The sequence below is a fragment of the Coloeus monedula genome, assembly GCF_965178545.1.
Source record: "Coloeus monedula genome assembly, chromosome: 6".
Lineage (NCBI taxonomy): Eukaryota > Metazoa > Chordata > Aves > Passeriformes > Corvidae > Coloeus > Coloeus monedula.
In genome coordinates this window covers 38,094,901-38,120,897 of record NC_138786.1, presented here as the reverse complement: position 1 = coordinate 38,120,897, position 25,997 = coordinate 38,094,901, and the positions used below count along the sequence as shown (strand labels likewise).

At 35.9% G+C, this 25,997-nt stretch overlaps 1 protein-coding gene across 2 annotated transcripts in view; it reads right to left on the bottom strand.

The window, feature by feature from the left end:
* Positions 1 to 25,997, bottom strand: part of AKAP6 (A-kinase anchoring protein 6) — a 220,086-nt gene that overhangs the window by 53,781 nt on the left and 140,308 nt on the right. For both annotated transcript variants that reach the window (XM_082284079.1, XM_082284080.1), the window contains exon 9: positions 23,987 to 24,107. In XM_082284079.1, coding sequence (XP_082140205.1) covers positions 23,987 to 24,107 — 121 coding nt within the window. The remainder of the gene's footprint in view (positions 1 to 23,986; positions 24,108 to 25,997) is intronic.

Below are 25,997 nucleotides of genomic sequence, written 5' to 3'. Positions count from 1 at the left end.
ATTCTGCAAGCAAATTCACCAAATATGTAATAGATACATATATATAGATATATAGATCTATAGATATAAAGATATATATGCATATCTAGCAATATTTGTCCATCATCTCTTCACACACATTCTCACTTTGCTTTCTGGATAATGTTTGCACTCTTCATGCTAGGCTTCATGGTGGCCCCTTAGGAAGCCCATGCCTAATGCCATTCAGGGGTGAACAAAGAGTCTTTTTATTCCAAAGTCCAGGGTCCAAAGCTCAGCTGTATACAAGCAAAGTGAAGGAATCTGCTAGAGGCCAGCCTACCCTTCACAATAGCTCTTAATGCTTCTACCTTTTTGGCACTGTCAGTGTGAAACATTTTAGAAACTGTCCAGAAGCTTGGTTATATTTCTTATGTTGTCAATAGCACTAGAACCTCTGGACAACATTCAAGATCTGGGCAGTGCGATCTGTCTAGATGAATAGCAGTTTCTGTTTCTTGCGAACTTCATGTATTTCTCTATTAGCAATTTATGGCAAATAATTGCACAGAGAAATTATAAAGACTCCTACAATTGTCCTTGTAAATTAATAATAGGCTTTCTTGATTGGGATAAATTTGCTGCTGAGCCTTTGGAAAAATTAAAAAGTGCAATGTCATTTAAAATTGCCAGAACTCACATAGCAAATTACATCTGAGGTTAAGAATCAGTTTTTCCTCTTCTAGTTTATTCCATTTGCATGATCTGGAAATCATATTACATTGGCTATGTATTGTTAATTGGACATAGATTGCATTATCTTTGATATAAATCAAACTACAAATATTAAAATGAATTGCAAATTCTGTAATAGAAGATCATAAAACAATCTTTTTTAAGTATCTCCCATTAATAATTTAATTCCAATTATATCACTCGGAAAACTCAAGAAGGAGAGTGCTAACTTATTTCCATTTGCCTTTTTCCCTCACAAATAAGCACAACAGCACAACATGTATTTGTGTGAGAGTGCATGTGCATATGGGTGCACGCCTATAAAACAAAACAAATCTTAGCACTTTTGTCTTAAAACCCTACAGACACCTTGGGGTTTTTTTTGTTTCAGAAAGTAGCAAATGCAGATTACACTTCTGCTATGCATTTCCTTCTGTGGCAGCTTGAGAAATAAACACATTGAAAGAAATATTAAGCAACTTCATGAACTGAATTTTACCTGCATTAAAAAATTATGCAGTTGGTATCCATTGTTCTGCCTTTTTTAAAAGAAAAGTGATCCCAACACTTGAAATTTTACTATATATGTAATACCTTTTTGAAGACTTTGTGTGCCCTTTAATGAATTTATATTAAATATTTAATACTGTTTAGGGCATATCCACTACTACCAAAAACAGTTATATTCCCAGCAGTCCCACTGTTTCAGGCAGAGGGCTTGATTGATCCTCCTAGCCTGAATTGAGTAGAATGAAAAGAAGCAGTTGGAAAATAGCTGCAATCATTTAATGCAGATGACCTCTGACAGGCTCACAGCTCTTCTATCTGAACAGAAATTTGCATGGGGTCTCTGTGCAGAGGAACAATGTAACCTAAATGGTAGACAATCTTTATTCTAATGAAGTGGGTGTCAAGGTCAATGTAAAACTGCAATGATAAATGGTGCACCACTAGGCAAGAGAAGTTGCATAGGCATTGTAGTGCTTTCACATTAATTGAAGGCTGAAATGCACTGAGTGAAAGCACAAGACTCTCTTTTCACCATAATGTGTTAATGCACAAATGTTTAAATGTTTTATTCAAGCCCCTAGCCTGTTGGCACAAATCTTATTGCAAACAAAAATACAATAGTTGGCCAATAACCAGAAAAATAGAACTTTTTATTAGCTTGCCTTATTTCTTGAATCCCTAACAACTTCCACAATCTACTCAGAGTACCAAAAGAATAACAAGTCTCCAGACACCTAATGTAATTCACATGATCCTTTTTCTATTTAGGATATCTGTCTTTAATTAGTTCCAAACAAGCAAGCCTTTAGACAACTCTTCATTAGATACCATTCCCAATGAACTAACTGTGAGAAGAAAAGTCATGCTTCAATATTATTATTTCCTAGATTCCAAGTTTTCTTTTAGTATATAGTTAACATCTCCAGGTGCCTTTTGTTCTCTCAAAGAATTAGACCAGTAAAACTGGGTTTTGTAATGCAAAGAGTTGTGTGCCCAGAGTGGGGACTAAACTACAATCTGTTATTGTGGCTTTGTCAAAACTGCAATACAACTATAATTATAGTACTTCATCAGTCGATCAAGCAATTTGTGGAAGGCAGTACATTTTGTCTTATAAAAATGAGGAGGACAGTAAGCTGCTTTTTAAAATCCTGAGCTGCTTAAGCTTGTTAAGGGTATATTGTTTGCTAATACACTCATTAGCAGCCAGGCATTTTAACTTCATCAATTAAACAGGAAATGGTGTTGCGCCATTAGTTTCACAAAATGCTAAAAAACAGATAGCAGTCTACAGTTAAGAATTTTAGAAAGTGTATTTTAACCTGCAAACTACATTATATATTTCAAACCACTTTTTATGCAGCAACATTTACATGGGGAGTGTGTGGGTCTGTCTGTCTGTGCATAAACGTAGGTGGTGAAAGCCCTGCAGATAGTTGTGAAGCTAATTATATATATACACACACATACGCCCACTTAAAATTTCCCAAGTCCCTTAAGGATTGCTGCTGAAGCACAACGTCATTTCTTGACACCGATGAACATTTACTCATCTGAGTAATCCCAAAGATGACAGAAGTTTATTCCTGTGAACGACTAACAGCTCTCCTGGATAACTAACAGGTTCAGAGTACGGATGACAATTTTTGAGTATTTACCAGCCTTTATAGTTTTAGGCTCTTCTGTGCAAATAGGTATTAACAGTATGATTAGAGATATTAGACAAGGAGCTATAGTTTGTTATTAAAGAGGATCTGCAGTGCTTTCAGTTTCTGGGGATCTGTGAGTGGCACATACTATACAACGCCATTTCTATTTTACAACTCGCCTGAGCAAGGGAATTTTCCATATGGAAATCAGTCTTCAGGATATTGCAATTCAGAGAATAAACTCCAGTGGGGGAGTGGGGGTGGGGGAGGGGAGAATTGTAGTGTAAGAAAAAAAACCTCAACCCCAAAAAAACCCCCCACGTTAGTGATGAAACTGTTTAAAAAACTGTACAGCTTCATCTGTGTGTGATTTGTCAGGTCTGAAGCTTTGACGTGCCCAAGGGGCAGACCCCAGCGGGGCGCAGGCTGCAGAGCTAAATAGCTGTGAAAGAAGTCTTAATGTAGGATGGAATTCAAACTAACCTTGACATGACCTCGGGAAAAATATGCAAAAAGTAAAATGAATGCACTCTGCAAGATACATCCTAATTTTGTGGCCGAGCTGGTTAGTTTCACAAACATAACTGGGACTTTAAAAGCAAAATAAAACACGAGGAAAAAGGGGAAACTTCGTAATTCAGAGTAAAAACTCAAGCATGGGGTGTTGCTGTGGAGGCATATGAATCATTTGGAAACAATCCAAATAAAAACCAACACCGAACAATATTGTTGTCAGCCTGTCTATTCAGGAAAATTGGTTTTTTAGGTTGAATATAAATGACACAAAGCCAAGATTACATCATTGCATTACAAAGTCTGTTGTGGCTTTTAGCCGAACAAGCCCCACGGATCTACTGGCCGATAGCAATAATTCAGTAAGTAGTTTTAAAGGCTTGGTTGTTTTGGGATTTTTTTTTTTTTTTTTAAGATTCATTACTCTAAATATAATGAAATTTTGTTCAAATATTGATTATTTAAATTTTTTATGACCACATCCCTGAGTTTGTTCTGCAAGCTTACTACTTTATACAAACAATAAAAATTTGAGTGGGTATATTAAGCCTTGATTTGGCTTTATTATGCATTTGGCCTGTCTTGCACAGTGTTCAGTTTAGCAAGAAGACATCCACCTTAATATAGCAGCCAAGAACTGGCTTATTCACTAGATATATGGAAACTGTAATTGAATGTCAACTTGCATTGAAATTCAATCCCACTGCCTTCAGAATGCAAATTTGTAGCAATACCAGTTATTTACTATACTATTAACCAGTTTTTAACTATAATTAAATTCTGAGAACACATAGCCAAAATACAGTTGTTTGAATTCATATGGTGAGGGGAATCCAGTACCAGGTACATAAGAGCCCACTAGACCCGAGATGGCCACTGATCTACAAATAAAGGTAAACCCTGGCAGACAATGTTAGAACATGGTGCACAGGTTATAGTTCAGCTCAGGTAAGGCCACAGAGTTGGTACACTTCATGTTTAACAACCTATCGATCTTGTAAACCATGTGTTTTACTGGGATCTTTGGCTGACTTATGAAGGAATTTCTGACATTGGTCTTGCATTGCTTGCAACAATGCTGTTGGTTTTGTGTTTGTTTTCACACCTTGCACCAGAGATGTGACTTCTGTTACAGACAAATACAGATGCAACAAATAGATTTATATGCCTTATATGTCTAATATGCTTAACATATTAGACATTGATTTAGCTAAGTTTACATTTATGTAGTTGCCTGGAGAATTGATACTAAATAAATAAAAAATGGTGTTCTTTAGAGATTAGTAGATACAATACTGCTGGTTTAATGCTCAGGTATATTTTTTTGAGGGACAGAAAACTCCACAGAGTAAGGGAGATTCCAAAATACTGCTGTATTACTACAGTTAGTCCATTATTGAGTAGAAAATGTGTTTGAAGGTGGAGAAAATGTTCAGCCTGGAAACAAAAAGGTGTAGTTGCAGCTCCATACTTGGCTGGATATTCTTGAAATCTGATACAGATACACTTTTACATTTACATTTTTACAAAATAAAATACAACATTGTAAGATTATGGAGATTTTTTGAAGATATTCAAAGAAAATCATTTATAACCTGTTATTCTCTCTTCTGCTAAGCTATGCCTGCTGTTGCAGTATGCATGAAACATAAAATTGGAACTCCTCTACACAAAGATTTAATTCCAAATGCACCTACTATTGTCAGGTTGTGCTTTACAGGCATCAGTCTGTTTTGAAACGGATGTTCTTGTGCATTTATCTTTCACAGACTGGCTCTTCTGAAGTCCTTATTCCATTGTTACCCAGCTAGAATGCTAATGGTGATCAGTAATAGCCTTCCATGAGAGAAGCTTGGCTGAAAATCTACACATAAATTATTCGTTCTTCTAGCAACACTACTGGGATATGTTTGGGGTAGAATATCTCTGGATCCTCATCTTCCTACCTGGTTGCTATACTTTTTCATGGCAGAAGAGGTTGCCCACTGGAAAAAGATCCAAATGGAAATTGAAGCTCCTTGGATCAACAGAGGCAGAACTCAGTCTCCACCAAGGAACATGTAATTCCACAAAGATAAGTACACCCACCATTTAGGGCACAGTGGCTTTAGTAATGCAAATAACTAGACCTTGTCAACTGTGAGAAAAGCAAGTCATCCCTGGCCTGTGACAACAGCCCTACAGTCTTTGCAGGCTGGTGAGCAACCTCAAGCCAAGATCAGAAAAACATTGCATCTAGCTTGTTCATACTCTAACTTCAGAACATGTGGATCTTGGTTCTCGCTACCTGAAATATCGAGTTACAACATGATTTTAAAAGTAATTGAACTTTTTCCTACACAACAGAACTTACACCTGCTTGACAGCCCATCTAGGGGCTGATTGGAAAGGGTGTTGACAGCAGATTTCTCAATTTGTCTTACAGTTATAATAAAAAATGTAGTTTTTATTTTAAATGTACATCCTGTACTGTATTAAATAAAGTGAAAGCTATAGTTTTTAAAGTGTGCTATTTGATCTTTTTCTTATAATGTCCCTTGTGCTATGTCAAAGTTGGCACATGCAGCAGATCCACAAGGAGTGCTAAAATATCTTCACTATCTAAAACACTGGCACACAGTGCAATTCCTGTTACAGCAATATCATTACAGTGGTATCAAATCTAAAGCATGTTAAAAAGTAAGTCTTATAGCTAACAGCTTATGATCATCTGCAGAGAGCCATACTCTGAACCTTTCAAGAGACACAGCAAATAATAGCAATTCACTTTTCCAGTAAACATTATTAAAACAAAAAGAGAAAGTTGACCCCCCCTCAACATTATCAGTATTTACAGTGGACTAATCTCATTTTAGAAGAATTTTATAAGGTGTTAAGAACTTAGTATTTCTTTTTTAATATTACTCTAGGAAAAAACATAGTACTTTTATACAAAAGAAAAAATACTCACAATTTCTAATGTCATTTTTATGATCAAATACAAACTGCTCTCAAGAGCAAATATATAATAGAACTGCTGACACAGCCTAAAGTATGGCTGTGTGAATGCTACAGAAAAAGCCATTTCAGAAAACATTTTTAGCAATAGAAGTCCAACTTTGTTTAAACCTGAACTTTTTTTTTTTTACAATATCAAGTAATGTTAACAGCATGCTGAAAATGTTAAGGCCAAGTGTACAGTGTCAAAATAGACTAAATCTCTCTGAAAACTGGAAATTCAAGCTTTTTAAACATAATCCAGATGTTTGGCTTTTAATCATATTTCAAGAAAGAGGAAACTTATGCAATACAAAATTCATACATGCATATTTCATTAGTGCCTTTCCTATCACTGAATTAAAAATTTCTAACATATGTTTTCCTCGAACAGATAATGTTTTAAATTAGAAGAGCTGGCAAGAAGTTGTACACCTCCCAAATGTCATTGGATTATTTTAAATTAGAAGAAAATATTTCAGTTTTTATGTTATTAACAGCTTTGATAGCAAATGCTATAGCAATGATCATTTTTGGCCTTATCGATAGGAAGTTCAATAGTCCCTGAAACAAACTAAGCATAAAAAGATGACTGAGCAGTAAGAACTAAGAACTAGACTTCTTCATGATATCTGAAGCTGATGACACTCTGACAGACCTGTGAGTATTTAACACAGATGCTTTCCATCTTCCTCACTGGTGATCAAAACAGGAAAACTCTATGTTTCTTCAGCAAGAGCCGGACAATCTTGAAGGTGAAAGAACTTTTTCCAAGATATATTCTAGAATTCTAGAACATTAACAACACTATTTGCTGAATAATATGTAAAGGGCTATATCAGTGGCCATTGTTCCTAAAAGCTAATATACATGATAAATTGTACCATCTTTTTCTAACCTCCAGAGTCTTAGAAAATTAGACTCTGAGTTCATTTATAAAAATTGAGTTTCTGAATGTAATAATATTTTAATATTTTAAATAATTTAAGACAGACAAAACTGAAGCAATAAATATGAGAGGAACTATCACACATATAATGGGAAAATGGAAAAAGACAAAAAAATCCTGCTTCTGGCTACCTGCATATGGCACTGGGCTTGTTCTTTAAGACCTCTGTACCTTCCAAGGAGCATGTGGAGTATGCTTATACACCATCAGAAAGAGAAATATGCCCCTGTTACACCGTGATGAAATGAAATGTGACTATGAACTTCAAGTCTGCGTAGAAATGTTGGAAACTAAACAATTCAGGACATGCTGAAAGCAATTCTCTCTTTATCCCTAACAGCAACTGTGCCTAGGAGAGATACTTTGCCTCTTTCAAATGGCCACCAGCATGGGTGTGCCTAATGCAGCCTTTTACAGACTCAAGCTTGCTGTGCTCCAGTGAATTGCAGACTTGTAACGGTCATGTGAGGTAGAGAAATATCATTTTCAATTTAAAATGAGAAACTGAGGCAGAGATAGACTTCATGTACAGTCTCAGGGAAGATCTCTGATGTGGGAACACAAGTCTTTCAATAGTCACTTCACTATTCTGTCCAAGAGACTATGTTGTCTGAGGTCAGAACTACTTAACACTCTTTGTTTCACATTAGACTGAAAAAAAAAGTAGCTATAGCACTTGTGGTACATTTTAGTCACTGCAGAAAATACCTCAGCTCTACACACAAGAAATCTTGCATTCTCAAAGATATTTAGGAACACTAATAGTTACCCTTAAAAAAATACAAGAATGCAGTGACAGTGACCTCATTTTGTGACTGAACAACTATTGAGACAGAAACAAAAGAAATTTTCCCTCTGTTTCTTTCTATTTCCCTGACTTCAGGTGTCTGTTCTCAAAGATTTATGGTGCTGCTATATGTGAACTCTGCTATTTGCTGGCATGATGGAAGCTGAAAGCTTCTTATCTCTAATGGCATTCTGCCAAAATATTCTCTGACAAAACCCTGGTTGATTCACAGATCTGAAGTTCAAGAAATTTTCATAATCTAACCTCCCCACTTGTATAAAATGCACCCTAATCTTATCTTCTCTGCCTATATTAAGCTCCCAAATTTCTGGCTTGGAGAAAATCTTTTGTTATTGCATCTGTCCCTGACTTAAAGATACAAATAATGGTAAATTCAGGGAATTCCTTGGTAAAATGATAAACAACTAGCTTCTTTCACTGTTAGGAAATGCATGGCTCATTTTTAGGTTGAATATGTTTACTTTTAACTTCCAGCTGTTTTATCTTCTTATACCTTTGCCAATGGCTTGAATGTCTGTAAAAGCATGAAGTTACTACAGGAATCAAACATGAAAACAGATGACTTGCACTGATCTTGAGTTATGTCTGTTTGATGTTTCTGGGATTACAATTTATAGAACCAAAACGTAGAGAAGATTAACTATTTTTGCAGAGGCTAGTAAACTCAAATACACACATTTTGGAGATTTTTAAGGTGCTTGGTTCTTCCTAGGGTTGTCAGCAAGCAAATTTTTGATAACTGGACCCTGATATAAATGAAAAACAATGGGTTTAGACTTAATTTGTGCTTATGGACAACATCGCCTGTACTTCCATTTTGGCTTTTACTTGTTGGACTCTCCCGATTCACTTAAAGATTGTTTGCTGCTGCTATTCATGCTGGAAAGGAGGATAGGGAGTAGGAGAAAAAAGAACATAGCAGCAGATCAAGTTGATTATATCAATGAGAGTTTCACCCACAAGGTGAGTATTTTCTAATGTGCACTATCAACTGCTCTAGATTCACTTTGGAAATTGCAAAGTTGAACGTGGAGTGATCTTGACAGACCAGGGAATCTGCCCCTCTGTGTTTAGCACTTTGTAATGAGCTTCTCTGAAATCAGCACACAGCATAACACCTGCATATTAATAGAATCTCTCTTAAGGCAATTAAAAAAAAAGAGATTAGTTCTGTAAAGATATTGCAACAAAACTGTAGAAATTGATTTCAGAAAAAGAACACCCCAAGTTCATGTCAGTGGATATAGACACTCCTAAGTTATTGCTATTTTAATGTCTGAATTCTACTTAAGATGAAACAGGACATGTCTTGAAAATGGGAAAATATATGCATATATCTGAGAGAAAACAAATGCTTCAAAAGACTGCAGCAGCAGGAAATGCCAGGACACAAAACCAGTAGTGAAGTAATATAATATGAAGCAAATTTAGGATATTTTGAATGTACTTCAGCTATAGTGAAGACTAGGGCAGATATGAACTTTTGTCCTTCTGGCATTCTCTCAAGAGATTCCGGTCCTGTTTTGTGGAAGGCCTTTTCTGGTAACCAGGCATGCCACGATAGCTGCCTGGCTGTTCAAACACAAATTGAAAAGATCTGTGGCCATTAAAAGAAGATATATGCTTACAGTAATGTGTGTTGATGTCTTCAACTTTAACTGCTGTCTGTTTAATAGATGTTTGTTATGGGAATATGTGTAGGGAATTTGGTAGTCCCAAACAAAGATGGAAAAATGTAAGAAAACAAATGAGAAAAGGACGATGGACAAAGAACAAGATCCCACTGCCTAGTCTGTGTTTTTCAAAACTTTTAAGGACTATATTCTACTGAGAATATCAGCAAAATATATGACTGATTTTTATGGTGACAGAACCTTTGTCAATGGTATCTGCACCTCAGTGACATAAATAAAGTGGTCTCACTTCTTAGTTTAAGTGGCTATATTTCCTGTCTTAGCAATCATTTTACAATTAGTAACAATTCTAAAAATAAAAAAGCATACCTTGTTGAATACACCACATTCTTAACACTACTAGGTTACCTTTTTTCAAATCTATGTCTAAGTCAACTCTTTCAGGCCATTTTGTTTGCCATTTTGCTAGAGGTACAATATGTAGCTATAGAACTGAAGTCTAAAGAAATGAAATTAATACATATTTTAGAACAGGCCATAGAGGTTTTGTACATTAAATTACTACACTAGCACTACATTAACCCTATTAAAGTTAATTTTTACAGCTCATTGGTGATTGGCATTTGGTACTGATGTTTGAAGACTTGCCATTGCATTGATTTTATTCTTTTTTTCTTTAATAAAGTGTGGAAGAAATGGCAGAAGCAGAAGTTAACTGTCCTTTGGTAAAGCTATTAAGCTCTTAAGAAAAAGGTACAAAAATGTCTATAGGGACATTATATATGTTTTTAATTTTCCAGCATTTCATAGGCTTGAAAAAGTCCCACTAGTATGAATACATTTACACTTACAATAAAAAAGAATAATATGGTGGTACAATAAAGAAGACCACGTTCAGATTACAAATGCCACATTTGCTCTCATGGAATAACACCACTGTACATCAGAAATCCAAATAAACATTATTGCAGACCCTTCTCAGGACATGAGTGCACATGCTGACAACACAGTGTAGTAGGCCACCTGCTGGCCAAATCAGCCAATTATCAATTTTAATCTAATAATTAGACTATCATACAAAGAAGAGATAAACATGAAAGAAGTGCATAAACCACATCAACTAAAGACTATTGGAACTAATGTAAGTATATATAAAAGTGAGTGTTTCTTCATCTTATTTTAGGTTTTCCAAGAGTGGTCACTACTTGAGTCAGGATGCCAATTGAAGAAGTAATGTTCTCTTGGGTGAAAAACACACAGTAGCTAAGTTCCTGGGTTTTTACACACCACTTTATAAAGTAAGGTTCCATAGCAGGTCAATCTGTCACACTATACCATTCAGCTCCCTAGGAATGACTGGAAGATACTCTGGATACGAAAATCCAAGACTGTTTTCCAGTAGCTCCCCTGGGAAGCTTGAACACAGACTAAACAAAAATATGTTGGCTGGCATCACTCCTTAGAAGGATGTAGGAACTAAGACTACCGTGCCCACAGATCTGGATCCAAATATAGCCATACAAAGCAAGGACACAGTCAAGCTACTGACCACACTGTGCATTCAGATTCACAAAAAGAAGGCATGTGAAATATAAGGATGGACAAGCTGCAGAAATTCCTGAACAGATGAGCTAAGGTCAGAATTTCAGAAAGATCCTCAACTGTTGGGTGACCCAACAACTAGAGATCAGAACATGGGAAAGTGCCTGGTTTTGAGATTTACTCCATCAGAATCTGCTGGTGTTAAAATCTGCAGGACTAGGATAGCAAATCCTGGCCATGGCAGATTAAGTCAGAAAGCTAAAAAAAAAAGCTACAAAGAGAATTCAAAGACGCAGCAGCCTCTGAAGAACCTGGAAAATGGACAATATGCTCCTGAAGGGAAGAATTTAGAAAGCACAAGAGTGCAAAGCAGAATGCATGTGACTGGAGAATGCATGTGACTGTGTGTTCTGTCCTATTTTTAGCCTTATCAAACCATAAATATCAATAGAAAAGCCTTTTCTCACAAGACCACTACATCAAATTCACAAAAATATCATATGTATGATCCAAAGAGTCTATGTTGATTTAATGAAACAAAAAGCCTGAACCATCAGATCTCCCATCACTCTGGGTCTCCCTGTTTGGGCAGTGGAGAATTGTTCATGATACATACAGGCACCCATAAGCCTAACATCTTTTGAATGGTGTGTAAGTTATTACAGTAATATAGTTCTAGTGACTGGCTTGAAGGGAAGGAAACAGGGGGAAATGGTAGAAGATTAATTTTCTGGCATGAATTCACTTGGATAAAATACAGGAAATATTTCTCCTCACTATTTAAACATACAGGGGTAAATCTGAAAATTTTAGCTACCATTAGAGCATACCTCAGCACCAAAGTCAGGATTTCCTACCATGGCAGTAAAAAGCATTGTCTATGAAAATGGTCAGTTGACAGAGAGAGAGTACCCTGTTCTTCAGTCAGGATATAGCTTGTGGGATGCATAGCTTTTAGAAGAGATGTAAAAATCTCCTCACATATACCCCCCAAAAGAGGAAATTCTTGTTGTTGCTTGCTGCAATTGGACAGCAATATTCTGCATCTCTTTTAATGTGGTTTCTAACACGAAGAATTAAATTAAATTAAATTAATGTGAGCCAAACAGAAATGTTTTCCATGAAATTCACATTTTGTTGCTCAACATTTAATACTCTGAGTAACTTTTAAATGTGCCAGGAATAGAAAAGCTCATTTATTTAGCATTTGTGCTGTTAGACAAAATACACATATATATATAAATGTGTGTGTATATATATACATATATATGCACAACTGAACTAAATGAAAACATGTTTCTTTAAATAGCTATATTCTTCTCTCTTTGCATCTGTGCTAAATTGCTAAAAATGTTGATCTGATTTTATGGAGGACTCTGTATTGGTCACTGATTTGTAGAGATAAACTCAGCACTTGAATTGAGAAGAAAAACGAGGTGGGATGTGGGTCTGCCTGCAGCTGAAGGCAGCTGGTGGTGTATTAAAGGTGAGCTATTGCCCACCAGATAACTCATGAGGAATTACTTCTCCTGGAAGACAAGTGCAATGTGCGTGAGAAGGGAGCAAGTTGCACTGTTGCTTCCAGGTAAGACAGAAGTTCCTGGTTTCACTGATTTCAGAAACCAGAGCTCTCTGAGGGTCTCTGTTGGAAGGAATCTACTTTCATTCCAACTTACCCCTACACTCATTCACCACTGCTGTTATGGTGCCAGGAAAAATTATAGAGGAACAGCTACAGGTGCTCTGTATCATCAGGAGTTTCTCCTAACACCCAGTTCCTTCAAATAATTGTACTATTTAACGACTGGTATCTTGCTGCTTTGCCCGCCCCTCTTCTCCTCTCCCCGCCTCCTCTCTTTTATTTTCTCTTGATGATTAACTTTTTGTCTAGTCACTCTGTATTTATCATGGCAGAAATTCATAGGCTTTTGCCAAGTGTGCAAAAAATTTGTAAAAGCATTTGTTCGCCTCTGTGAAAGACGGAACTCTCCTTCTGTCAGCTGTTCTGCCTGTTTTCCTGGGGTACTCCTAGTTTCTCATGGCTAGAAGCAAAGTCCTTCAAAAATCAACATATGCCCCCCACAGATGACTCACATTCTTTCATGTTTTCTGCATTTAGATTAATATTCCTGTCCAGGTTTCTATTTAAGGGTTGGTTATGGATTGCCTCCTCTTTGACATTTCTGTTTTCTATGTTTATATTGCCATCAGCTACTCACTACAGGAAGGGTGTCAGGTCCGTGTTACACTGGAATACCCCTAGAACCTCAGACGTGAGCATAAGAGCCTACAGATACCTGACAAAATACACAGCAGAACAATGTCTTTGTTGTTCTTTCAGATCACTGTTTCAAAACATGTTTTTGACACCACAGTGAGCACTGTTACCCTGAAAGAAATCTGAAAAATGTCCCAGGTTTTTGATATTTTGTGCAAGGATTTTGGAATCAGTTTACACCCGGATTTTCTGACCACTAGTAAATTTTTCATCCATTACTTTCTGTGGGGTTATGGTCTTTGCTTTGCCACATTGCATTTTCCAGCAGTTTTACTAGACTAACAGAATTCCCTTTAGCTTCTTTCTAGGGTGATTTGGGCGATTTTCAATTTTACATGTAAGTGCTCATCTTCTTCACATATGTTATATTCAGCTAGAATGCCAGGGAGCAATCACAGTAACTTTCCTCTTTCTTTCAGGTACCGCTTTGATTATTGTCTTTCAATTGAAACCAGAACTTGGGTGAGTAGAATTCTTGTAAGACAACTATAGCAAGCTTTAAGAGATGGCATCTCTTATTTCAGGGGTTGTTTGTTGATTGACTGCATTTATTCACTGGTTTCATCATGATTTCATTGCACATCTGCAGTGCTTGGTTGCATCTTTCCAGTCTAATTTTGCTCCTTATCAATGTTGCACTGCAGCTGACTCCATAATCCAGCTGGTATCAAATTAGTCATTGATCTAATAGCATAGTTGCAAATATAGCAATTGAATGCCTGGCAGCCCTCTGCATTGCTAGAACACAGAGAATCTTTATATTTGCTTAAGCCACATTATGGATATCTACTTCTTCATTAAAACCTTAAATTCTCGATGATTTCAGATACTATAATTTAATTTCAAAGGTAACTGTGATATTCAATCTGTCTCATTGGCTCTTTTTGTCAGGAACATTTTTATTTCTACTTTTTGTGTTGCCTGTTACACTACATATGTTGCACTGAAATGCCAGCATTTTCAGCCAGTCTGTATCTGCCCAGCTTCATGGGTTCTTTTGACTTACATCTATGTGTGTGTTCTGCAGTTTCTGTTCTGGCACTTCGGATAGTTCACCCACTGTTTGGAGGGACTGTCTTCCCTCTGAATGGGAACTGTGTTATTTCACAAGTGATCCTGGCAAAGAGATACAATTAAGAAATGTTTCATGTCTACAGTTACATATGGTTGCTCTAGTTCCTGGCACCTTACCATACCCTCTTTTTTTGTTTCTGGTTTTGGTTAAGAAAAAATTTTATAGCTTTTAATTTACTTTTCATTATTTGTATCTCTCTGACCAATTCTTCCTAGAGGCTAAAAATTATATACTCTTGCGGAAAAACCAAAGTAATAGCAATGAATTTTTTCAGGCAACAAAATGGGATCAGATGACTGTCCACTTCTCACCTCTGATGGTGTTTATTCGATTTTTCAACACATGATAACAAGCTAAGAGATCTTAGGAATTATTGTTCTTCCACCTAAATAGTAGACACAGTACTCCTGGATGAAAGCCATCAAAAAATAAGCATGTAAGTCTCAAGACATGTTCATCTTTAGAAAGCTACCTCCTGAAAAATTCTGTATCTATTGTAGCCCATTTCTGAGAAAAATCTATGGGTAAAGCAGAGATAATCAAAGTCCAGTGAAATGTCTGTCAAAATCTGGATGCATCACAAATGAGTTTCAAACTGGAGTATTTTTTGTGATATCAGAATCAGTGAGTGGTAAACTCAGTGAGTCTGATCTTCATAGCCTCTTTATCCAATCAGTGGAGTAAGAGAGAAACTGGTTCTCCTGAAAATGTTTCAGAGTACTTAACAAACTTCAGCTCTGAATTACCCCTTAGAGAAATCTCCTTGTGAGAGAGGCTGGTCGGCTTTGCTCCCATAGTAGTTTAAACCAGCCTTCACAGATGACCCCCTGTCCCAGTGTATTACTGGGGAAACGACAACCTCTCTATAGCCTTCCCTGCAGCTTGTGACACAGCTGGCACATGTCCTTCACATCTGTAATAGCACCTGTCATTCTGGAACACACAATGTGAAGGGTACTGCTGCTTTTTCCCCCCAAAAGCACCTCTTCATAGAGCCAACTTTAACATTTACAGTTTCATGAGCACCGGGATTCTATAGCAACCATGTTTTCTGCAATGCAACAGCACACGCAAGAAGTTAAGAACCACAAGTATTTCACACTGGCCACAGGAGTTGGCTGCAGCCTGCCCTAAGACCCCACTGGACCCTATGCAGCCACAACTGCAAAAACTATTAATTAAATTGTAGTGATTGCTTATTTTACCTTGTTAGAAGGAAAAGTTCACACAAAATGCTGTAGCTATTTTTAGCACAGTGTATTATAAGTGTATACACACAAAGTAAAAATATCACCCAACCTTAAGTATGTAAAAAGGTTACAAATATATACACATAAATAATTTATATTGATATTTTACATATTTTCAATATATAAATACAGTCTATAATATATATTTATAAAAATAAAAATACAATACATATACAAATAAAAATTCAGGAGATTATAAACAGATACACTTCACTGCAACTTATTTTTTATCATTTAGACATAAATTCATTGAATATATTGCCACAGAAAGTTTATAGAGATTTAGTGAATTTGGGTTTCATATAGAAAACCTGCCAAAAAGGTTTTCTGTGGTCATTTGTTTTTTGTTTATTTTTATGAAAGAAATATTACAGTATTGATTATTTTTGAGGTATACTGATGAGGAGTAATTTGCAAAGAAAATAGTAGTTCCTGTATTATATTTATGAAGCAAAACATCATGGATAAAGCATGTAGTTCTTTGAGTTTAAAAAAAATATTTTTTCTCCTGGACTATGAGGTGGAAAAATAGGGAAGTGCATTAAAAGTTGGCAACTAACTTGAGGAATAGGGTAGTAATACTATTGCCACCTATAATTTTTGCTTGTGATTTTTTTTCTTCATTCCTTTAAATTGGATGCATACACCAAGCTGCTAAAAAAACCAGTACCTTGTTCACGCACAGCTTCAAAAATTATATGGTCATTGTGTTATTAACATTCCTCATTTTATTTTATTTCACTATATTATCTGGAGAGACCAGTGGAAGGCAGCTTTAAGGTCTCACTGCTTAGGACCTTATCTTACTATTTTATAGCAGCAAGGGCACAAACACAGAGCATGTGGAGTTGACTAAGATGCTTGACACCATGACTGTAAATTGTCCACGTTTTGCAGCTGTAGTAAGGAATGGTGATGACAGCTATGTGGTACACATTTACTTTTGTTTGAAGTTGAATGCCTCTTTCATTCTAGACACACTGCTTTAATCTCCAAAAAGCTGTGCTGGCTTTTGCTACAAGCTCAGTAAATACTGCATTGCTACAATGTGAAGTTCATCTTCAACATCGTGCTGGGAAGAAGTGGGGAAAAACCCACTTACTCTTCGGAAATGCACGAAGCCACTTCTTGCAGAAATACAGAGAATAGAAATTACAACACTGTCTTTAAAAATGCATGTTAACATTTGAAATATACTATGGAAGCAACCAAGAAAACATAAGCATATTTTTCACATTCTTTCTGTATTCAATTTCTAGATGTTTTAATTCTGTAGACATGGCAATCAGTGTTTTCCTGTTGTAATTATATAAGACATTAAAACTTAACATTCCTCTGCTTTAAGCAAGAATTTTTCCAACAATAATTTTATTTTCAGCTTTTTAAAATATAAAATTTGTCAGAATTAGCAAGGAATTTAATCCTATTACATAGTTAAACATATGAACCGCTGAAGAATGAGCTAGTTGTTATAGGATGGGTCACAAAGGCATTTTTACTCTGTTCTCCAGTGCAACTAAAGTGAAAATACTTGTGCAGAAAAATGTAACCAATTTCATCACCCCTTGAAATAAGAGAGTGGGAAACTTTGCTGCATCAGGTCCTGAACTCATTTAGTTCACGTTGTAATAGCAGTTAGACTTTCACTGCTATTTGGTATATCAAGCATTTTTGAGACGTCTCATACAAAACAGTTGGTTTTCCTTCCTAGTGGAGAAAGTCATAGATGTTTTTAATCTGTTGGGGAAAAAAATATCCAGCCTAGCACAGGAAAATTACTGAACTTCATGAAGAACAGTAACTGAAGCCAGTTTTGTGTAAAGTCATTTTGCAGTACATGACAGTTAAAAACATACTACAGTGTGAAAAGCAAAGATTAACTTCCACTGAAGCATGTATCAATCCATATATGCAGACATAAGTACAGGCATACTATTATATAAGTAATAGACATGCTGTTGTTAATGAGATCTTTATGGACATTATTTAGCAGAATAATCTTTCTCTCTTTTTATTTTTACATACACTTTGCAGATAAAATAAGAGTGTTCACTTTGGCACATAATTTGCTAAGAGGATTAAAGTAATATTTCATAAAGGTGGTGATTTTTGCAAGGTAGCCTAAAAGTTGATTAGCAAACTATAATGACTATTCTGATTGCAATTAAAAAGCCCTTCCAAATGGGTCAACACACCTAAGTGCTATCTGCAGTCATTTAGATTTTAACATCATGGTTATTACTTATTATCAGGCTGCACAATGAAATATTGATTACTTTTAACCTTTAGATTTCAGAATTCAGGAAAAGTCGAGGTACTAGCACAGCCTACCTTTCCTGTTTAGTAAACTTATGGCCTTTAGTGGAATTCTAATGATTCCTATTGGCAAGGCAAAACTGAAATTAGTTTATTCTTTTGGCTCATGCAGAAATGATGACATGCCTAAAAATACTGCATGCATAGCAGATTTGTAGTTACTCCCTACAAGGGGCTCAATCCTGAAGTGTGCTGTGCGCTTCCTCTAAACTGACAATCATCATTTTCTTCTGACTAAAACTATTTTAACAACTCCATGCAGGCACTGATGGATTATCAGACAGATAGAAAGCATCCTGGACTGTGCAGAATATGCAGCTGAGGAGCAAAAATCTTCAAATTTTTTAGTTTATAACCAATCCCCTAAGCATATTGTCCAAATATATCACTCTGCAGGCTGTTAATCTTTCAATAAGTTTTCTTTATATGGAAAATCTGCTTGAAATAAAGACTGATCTACAATGCAGCTTCAGTACGTACACAGAACTTGCTTTAAATGGAAGAAAGTAATCCAATTAAACTAATCTGGTTTACAAGTTAAAATGATACGAAGAACATTAATTGATCCTTATAGGCTGCTGCTATTTGAGCCGTCTCTCTGTGCAGCATTTGGAACCACTTTGCACATTTGTATCCTCTAATAGCAGAGAACTCAGGCCCCCAGTTCAGGAGAATTATGGGCAAGAGAAACATATAACTGTTATGTGTTAGATTAATTTGCAGAACACTTGGCATTTTATTGCCAAGTAGTCAAATTGTTCCAAGTTGTTCCGGAAGGTTGTTATTAATAGTATGTTTTCTGAGGAAAGTTCTGTCTACTTTTGGAACTGCATTTCTGTTGCCAAGGAAACTCCTTGAAGCACAGCATTCTAGGAGCACACTGCTGCTTTTGTTTGCCAGTATCCTATTCATATCATCTAAGTAAGCACTTTACATACTTTAGCCTCCAGTTTCAAATGTTGAAGTTTTTATGTATTTATATTTCCACGTTAAATATAGTTTGTGCTTCTTTTTAAACTCAGGGACTCTTGCAAGATTATTTTAACAGTTTCATTAAAGAACAGTTTTTTGTGGCTTTTTTTTCCTTTTTTTTTCACAAGTTTGCAATAAATTAGTTTTAATTTGAATAATAGCTCCATAGGTTATAGCACTAGTCCTTAAGTGTTAATTATCTTTTCACTCTGAAATTAATGTAGTCATTTCCTACTGACTCCTCTACACCATTATTGAAGTGCTGAGGAAAACATGTCATTGAGTTCTGAGCCAGAACTGTTGTTGTGATTAATCCTGGTCACATGGCCAATCTCTGCCAAAAGGAGATCACTGAAAAAAGGTGACAAAGACAGTGATTTCCTGTCAGCAAAGAGTACGACAGGGCTGTCTAGAAGTGATGCAAATGAGGGAAACTTTCACCACGGTTTGTTTGATCCACTCCGGGCCACAGCACACTGAGCCAGCGAGAAAGGCACAATGGAGCAGCAGCACACCCAGAGGAGGAAATTAACTGCACCTTCCGAGCAGGGATAGAGCTTCCAGCAGGGAAACAAAAACTGCTGGGAGATTTTTTTTCCCCTCAACTTTTTTTGAAATGTATCCTTAGTTTTTGATGTGTATTTTTGTGTTATTTAATACAGTGGACCACTTCCCCTTGATGAAAGAGTTCAGCAGTTAACCTGTTCAAAAGCTGAGCCAACTAAATGCTTTCAAAATCTTTGCAGTACTACATATGGATCTTTTTCCATCTATCATAATCATTGCTGAAGAATTACTAGGAAAAGACTTACGGCTGATGCAGTTTGTATTAAAACCACCATACACTGCTTGTAATCAGAAAAAAAAATTATTTTATTTGGTATTTTCAAATGCTTGGTTAATTTTGTTCTGAACATACTTACAATTTTAACACTCATACGATACTTATTTAAATAGGGTTTTAATCTAACACAATTAAGTTTTGCAATTAATCTTCAGAGGAAAATGGAAAGAATTATCATCAACTTTTATGCTACTATAGTCATTTCTAATCTCAGCAGTTCCAGAAAATACTGATTTGCTTCATTTTTGAACAGTCAAGGTACAGAATTACTCAAGTTCCTACTAAAGGGCTAACTAGTAGAGTTTAAATTCTTTGGGTTTGATCGTCCAGTAATGGCATATGAATACAGCTGAAGTCAATGCAAGTTCTGTGTACTTAAATCTTACGAGATCAGGCTCACATGCAGTAGATTAAAATGAAATAAACATGATACATTTGGCATTAAACTGAGCTATTATAGAAGTACAAAGAAGCAAGAATCCAAAAACATGGAAATGCTCCTTTTAGATTTTCTTAATAGATAAAGCATTAGAGGATAAATAAACTGTCATCAATTCATTCTGTGACTGCCATTTTATCAAACACTAGCTGATTTTCAAAATCATTAGCTAGTTTAGGGCTATAAAGCAGAAATCATTTAGGGCTGTGTTCTCTTTTTTTTTTAATCTATGAACTGAAATCTAGGAAGTCTAGAGAAAGTAGTACATTCATATTAGGTGTTACGAAAAATATGGCTGTGCAGTTCCTATTACAAGGCAAAATAAAAGTTAAAGAGATATAATAAGGATCCTAGTAAAAAATTATGAAGTTCCCGGAATATTAGAAAACAAAATTAAGCTGAGAATTGACTTAAGTGTACATTGACTCTGGAAATAGAGTACTGTGAAAATACTCTAACCATGAAAATATAGTCATTTTCCTATATACAATTTTAGCATTTATATATTGTGTTATGCTGCTTTAATGTATGCTTGTCCCTTCCGAATTACTTGTTTCATCATTGCTCCTTCCCATTCATAGACTCCTTAGGGGCAATGATTACTGTTGGTAATAGTGATACCACAGCAGGTTCCCTGGCAGAGCCGGCTTGCTGAGCTGGCTCTGAGCTGCAATTACTTGTCAGCTCAGCAACTGAGAAGAGGGATCTGTGGTTTTAGGAGAATCCACGAAAATGCAGAGAGTGCAATTAGCAGGTTCACTTTGAAGCTGTAATTGATAGAGAGAAACTAAGGCAAGACCTGTGTTTTCATAACAGCCCACATCATTGAGGAATTCTGACAATAATAGCTGCCTGGATTTCTCTCCCTGCGGACCACAACGCCTGTGCTCTCTGGGAAGTGCAGGCAGTGCTCACGCGCACTCGACCATCCACGACTCTGTAAAAAAGCCTCTGAATAAAACGGGTGTCACCACTGATTAGAAGAGAGGTTTACTAGGCTAGTTTTATAAAACTATTAATACTCTTTTTGAGGACATGATTCATTGTCACACAAATCTCTGAAATTAAGGGTGGTAAAGACCTAGTGATTTATCTGATCTTTCCTTTGCTAGTGCAGAACTGTTCCCTCAATTACACTTGCTAATGTTGTCCTTTGTCTACTTCTAAATGTCTGAAATTATCGGGCTTTCAACACTTCTTTGAGAGGTTGTTCATTGTGGTGTTTGGGGCTTTTGGTGTTGTTTTTGTTTTGTGTTTTGGCAAAAATGATCGTTCTAAATGCAACGCACTAAATCCTCCTCCCCATTTGTGGACACTCCTTAGTCATCTCTTATTCAAACTCCACATTTCTAGAGAAAGCTTTTGTTCAGCCCTTAAAAATTTGTCTGCTGCTCTTACTAGAAAGGTAAATGCAGTGAATATTCACTGCAAGAAGGCAAGGAGTCTCTTTCTACCCTTCTTCAAGTGGTTTTGAAGTGTCCAGCTACTAGATAGGCAGTTTTGAGATAGGGGATCAAATCTAGTACAGCAGTCGGTGACCTCCTGGCAGAAATTGCGGGACAAACAAGGTGCCTGTTGTTTGGAATCAGTGCTGATTTGTCTGTGCTGCACAGGCTGCAGACTCAGCTACTCTCTATCATAAAAACTCTGCTTTCAGAAGGGTCATGCCTACCATAATTAAGAATTAAGATAGACTATTAAGAAACTATTCGCATTTTGCATATGTAATATTACCCATTTTGCCACCATATTATACTGCACATATTAATAAATTGTTGCCTTTTTTTACTTTTCACATCATGCACTATTATCCCTGCCTTATCATCTATAATTATTCTTAGGGGTTACATTTGGAAACCAGAAAGGGAACTATACTAAATAGGATCCAAAATGCTTGGGCTGCCTGCTTAATCTTTGTTCTTTTTCATATTGATCGATGGATTACCTTAAAATTTATGTTTATCTATTTATGTTTTTTTAGTATAGTACTAAAACTAGTGGTTAAATTAGTCATGGTACAAGCTGGCCTTATGTGGACAGACACTAACTACCAAAACACCTTATGTTAGACTCACAAGAAATTCTTTACTCGTTTCTGACTTTGTTTACTTCTGAGCCTGGCCAAGGCCAGGTCTGTTAAAGTGTGATTAAGTCTGATGAAGTATTTAAAAACTTCAAAAAAAGACATTAGCAAAGATAAAAAATAATTGTCAAAGCAAGAAATGGAGGCCAGTGAAAGAAACTCACTTGCAGCCTAAAATAGTTTGGATCTGAACTATATTTACATTTATAAACATATTTTAAATCACATGACAACACCTTCTTACTGGGTATTTTAAATAAAATAACTAAAACAAGAAAGAATAAAATTCAAGAAGACTGTCAAGAAAATAGCATGCCAAAACAAGACAAAAATGTTATATTTAAGAAATTATCAAATCATGCAATCATAGAAGAACAAGAACAACTTCTATTTGACCTTGAATGTACCATTTATTTGATAAGAAATTAAAAAAAAAGCTAGAGGGTAGTTGTTTCTTATCATTATAGTGTTGCTGATTCTGTGGTTAGTTATTAATTTTATTTTTTATGATTCACAATCTGCTCTTTGAAATATGCCATATGCTCAAAGCAATTCAAGGATGACAACTGTCAGAATTACTCCAATAAAAATTGCCTAAATGAGGAAGATTTACTGCAGCCTGATATTTCTGTCGAAAGCCCCTCCTTTCTTCCCCCCACCACCCCTCAGACCCATAGCTCCTCAGTCACACAGTGAAGCCTGAATCAATTTCAGAATCAAATCACACATTTTGAGGAAGTTCTTACAATCTAAAAGAAATGATAAAACTTCTGGGCTAAGGCAGCTATGGCAAATAAAAGAAACCATGTGTGTCTGGATGCATGTGTGTGTATACACACACACACACACACACACACACATATATATATATATATATATATATGCTAGAATTAGCCCCTATAGCTTCACCCTACAAGTTCAAAATCATGTTGCTCAAATCACAACCAAGTGTGAAGACTTAACATGACAATGTCTACTTTATGTATAACTAATAAAAATTAAATTGAAAGAGTCCTGTATCCTGGCAGCGGCAAACCAAAATCAAGGCAAATGTCTTTCTTTCCAGATGAGGTCTGAAAGGTGGATAAAAATCCAGCTGAAAGCTCCAATCAAAACACATTTTGTTAAATGTTCCCATTTCATTTTTTTCCTTCATTTTGTTTCAGTCTATTTATTAATGCAGTTTCATTTATTTCTATTCATCTTGAAGACAAATCTTTGTCCTTCTATAGAATTACACCAAATAGAATGTGATAAAGGGAACTTTCTTGCAATTATGATGTCGGTGCAGCCTGTCAGTGCACTGGGGATGGAAATGAGGTTGGGGACAGGGAAGGGAATTCTAATAGACACCATGATACATACAATGAACGCAGCGATATCCTGTGAGAGAAAGACTTGTCAAGCTAATCAGATCTTCTATAGCTAGGTAAAGGCAGTAACAGTAGTGCTAACCTTGTAAAGATGCTGCTGCTGCTCCTCTGACATCATCAGGTCATGGCTGTCCATCACGATGGATTCCATGTCAATCAGCCAATCCCAGAGCTCCTGGTATTCTGAATCAAAGTCCAAAAGGCTGTAGATAAGGAACAAAATGTATTATGCATAAATACTGTGTAGTTGTTAAAATCTTGTATTAGAATAATATATTCTTGAAAACTCATGATGTTCCAAGTTATATTTCTAAAGAGACATTCTGTATTTATACAGTGTGGATGAAAATGAAAACTGAAATTCAATTTAATCCAGTGCCATGACCTAAATTCAGTGGCTGATGCCAAATCCTGACAATAGTGGGCATCCTGCATTTGTTTAAAAATATTGAAATACAAATCCCCTATAGATGTTGTTTAATGTTTTTTACAGTTCTGGCTTTATATTGAGCAAATTTCACAACAATCTTCTTGATATAATTCATATGAAAATATTATTTACATCAAAAAATTAGTCAGTCCATTCAGCCATCCTTCTGCTGTCTATCTGCCTATCTTTGTAAATATCCTACATTTATTTTCATGGATGAGTGGCTAGCATTTCAACTTAACGCCTTAAGATAGGCTTGAGTGAATATGGTAAGCCAGTGAGAACTAAGGCCAGATACAGTATTAGACAGGTGTTCCCTACAGACATGTAAGAAACAAAGGTAAGGACAGGAAGTCAAAACAATGAATCCTTGAATAGCCAGCAATCATTAAAATTCAAAGGAGGATCACTACGGTTTTCAACAAAATAAATCATTAGAATAAGGAGCTTAAAAGGATTAATGTGATTCTCTATTGAAAGCCTGGTGAATAAGTAAAGCATAGATTCTTCTAAAACACTGTGATACAAGACAGAAAGTACACGCTGAAAAACTGCATTGGTCAAATAGATACCTCTTGAAAAGGGATCTTCAAATTTGCAAAATTGGAACTAACAAAAGCCTTGCCAGTAGTATCAAAAAACTCCCATATTGATCAAAGAATAGTGCATGTTCTACTAAAGCTAATTTCTCCAATTATAAAGAACTTTTTAGCAGCCCCATTAAAAAAATTAGCAGTGTTTCAACAGAGAAACAATAAACTAAATACGCTTTTAATGTCGTTAGTACTATTGCAGTTTTATTTGTTATTAACTAGAGTACCATGCGCGTGGTAATTTTTAAAACTTATAGATAAAGTTGTGACAAGTAGAACTGTCTCTTCTCAAGAAAGCAGGCAAGGCAGAAGAAAGCATTTGCCATCTGTGGTATTATTTTCAATGAATTGACAACAAAGAAAGTATTGTATAATGTACAAGTACTGACTCCTGCTTCTGAAGTAACCCTCTAGTTTAATCCACTGTACTTAGTATACTTTTACTCAATAATTTATGAGGTGCACTTACTTAAAACTGCCTGCTGCCCTAAGAAGGTAAGCAGTGTTACTATAAAGAAAGAAGAGCAAGCACAAAAGGTCAAGTTATTATTATTGAAATATAATAGTTTCGCTTGGAGTTCAGGGCTTTTCTCCTATTTCAGGAGGTATTTGACTCAGACATCATTTGGCAAATAAAAGAAAACTAAACTCCATTTTGAATGGTATATTTGGCAGTTTTACCTTCATCAGAAAGCAGTAAAACCATTGTGCATCTTCAGTACCTACTGCTCCTTTTCTTCCTTTCATTTTATCCAAATATTTTTCAAAGCCATTAAACTGACAGGCAGTTATTTAAACATATGTTTTGTGACATAAGATGTTAGATTTCATAACATATAAATCAGTACAGTCTCAGTTGAACTTGGATGGTTTGTACCAGTGAAAATCCTAAATTAAGATATGAAGATGAGGTAAAACAAAGCCTACATACAGAATGGGATGGGATGCCTTTGGAAAATGCACTAGGAAGTGGGCTTGGATTTTTCTATACTAGGCAGAAGATGTATCCAAAGCTGTATCCAAACATCTGCTTTGTGCCTAAAGATCCGCATCTTACTTACAGTCCAAAC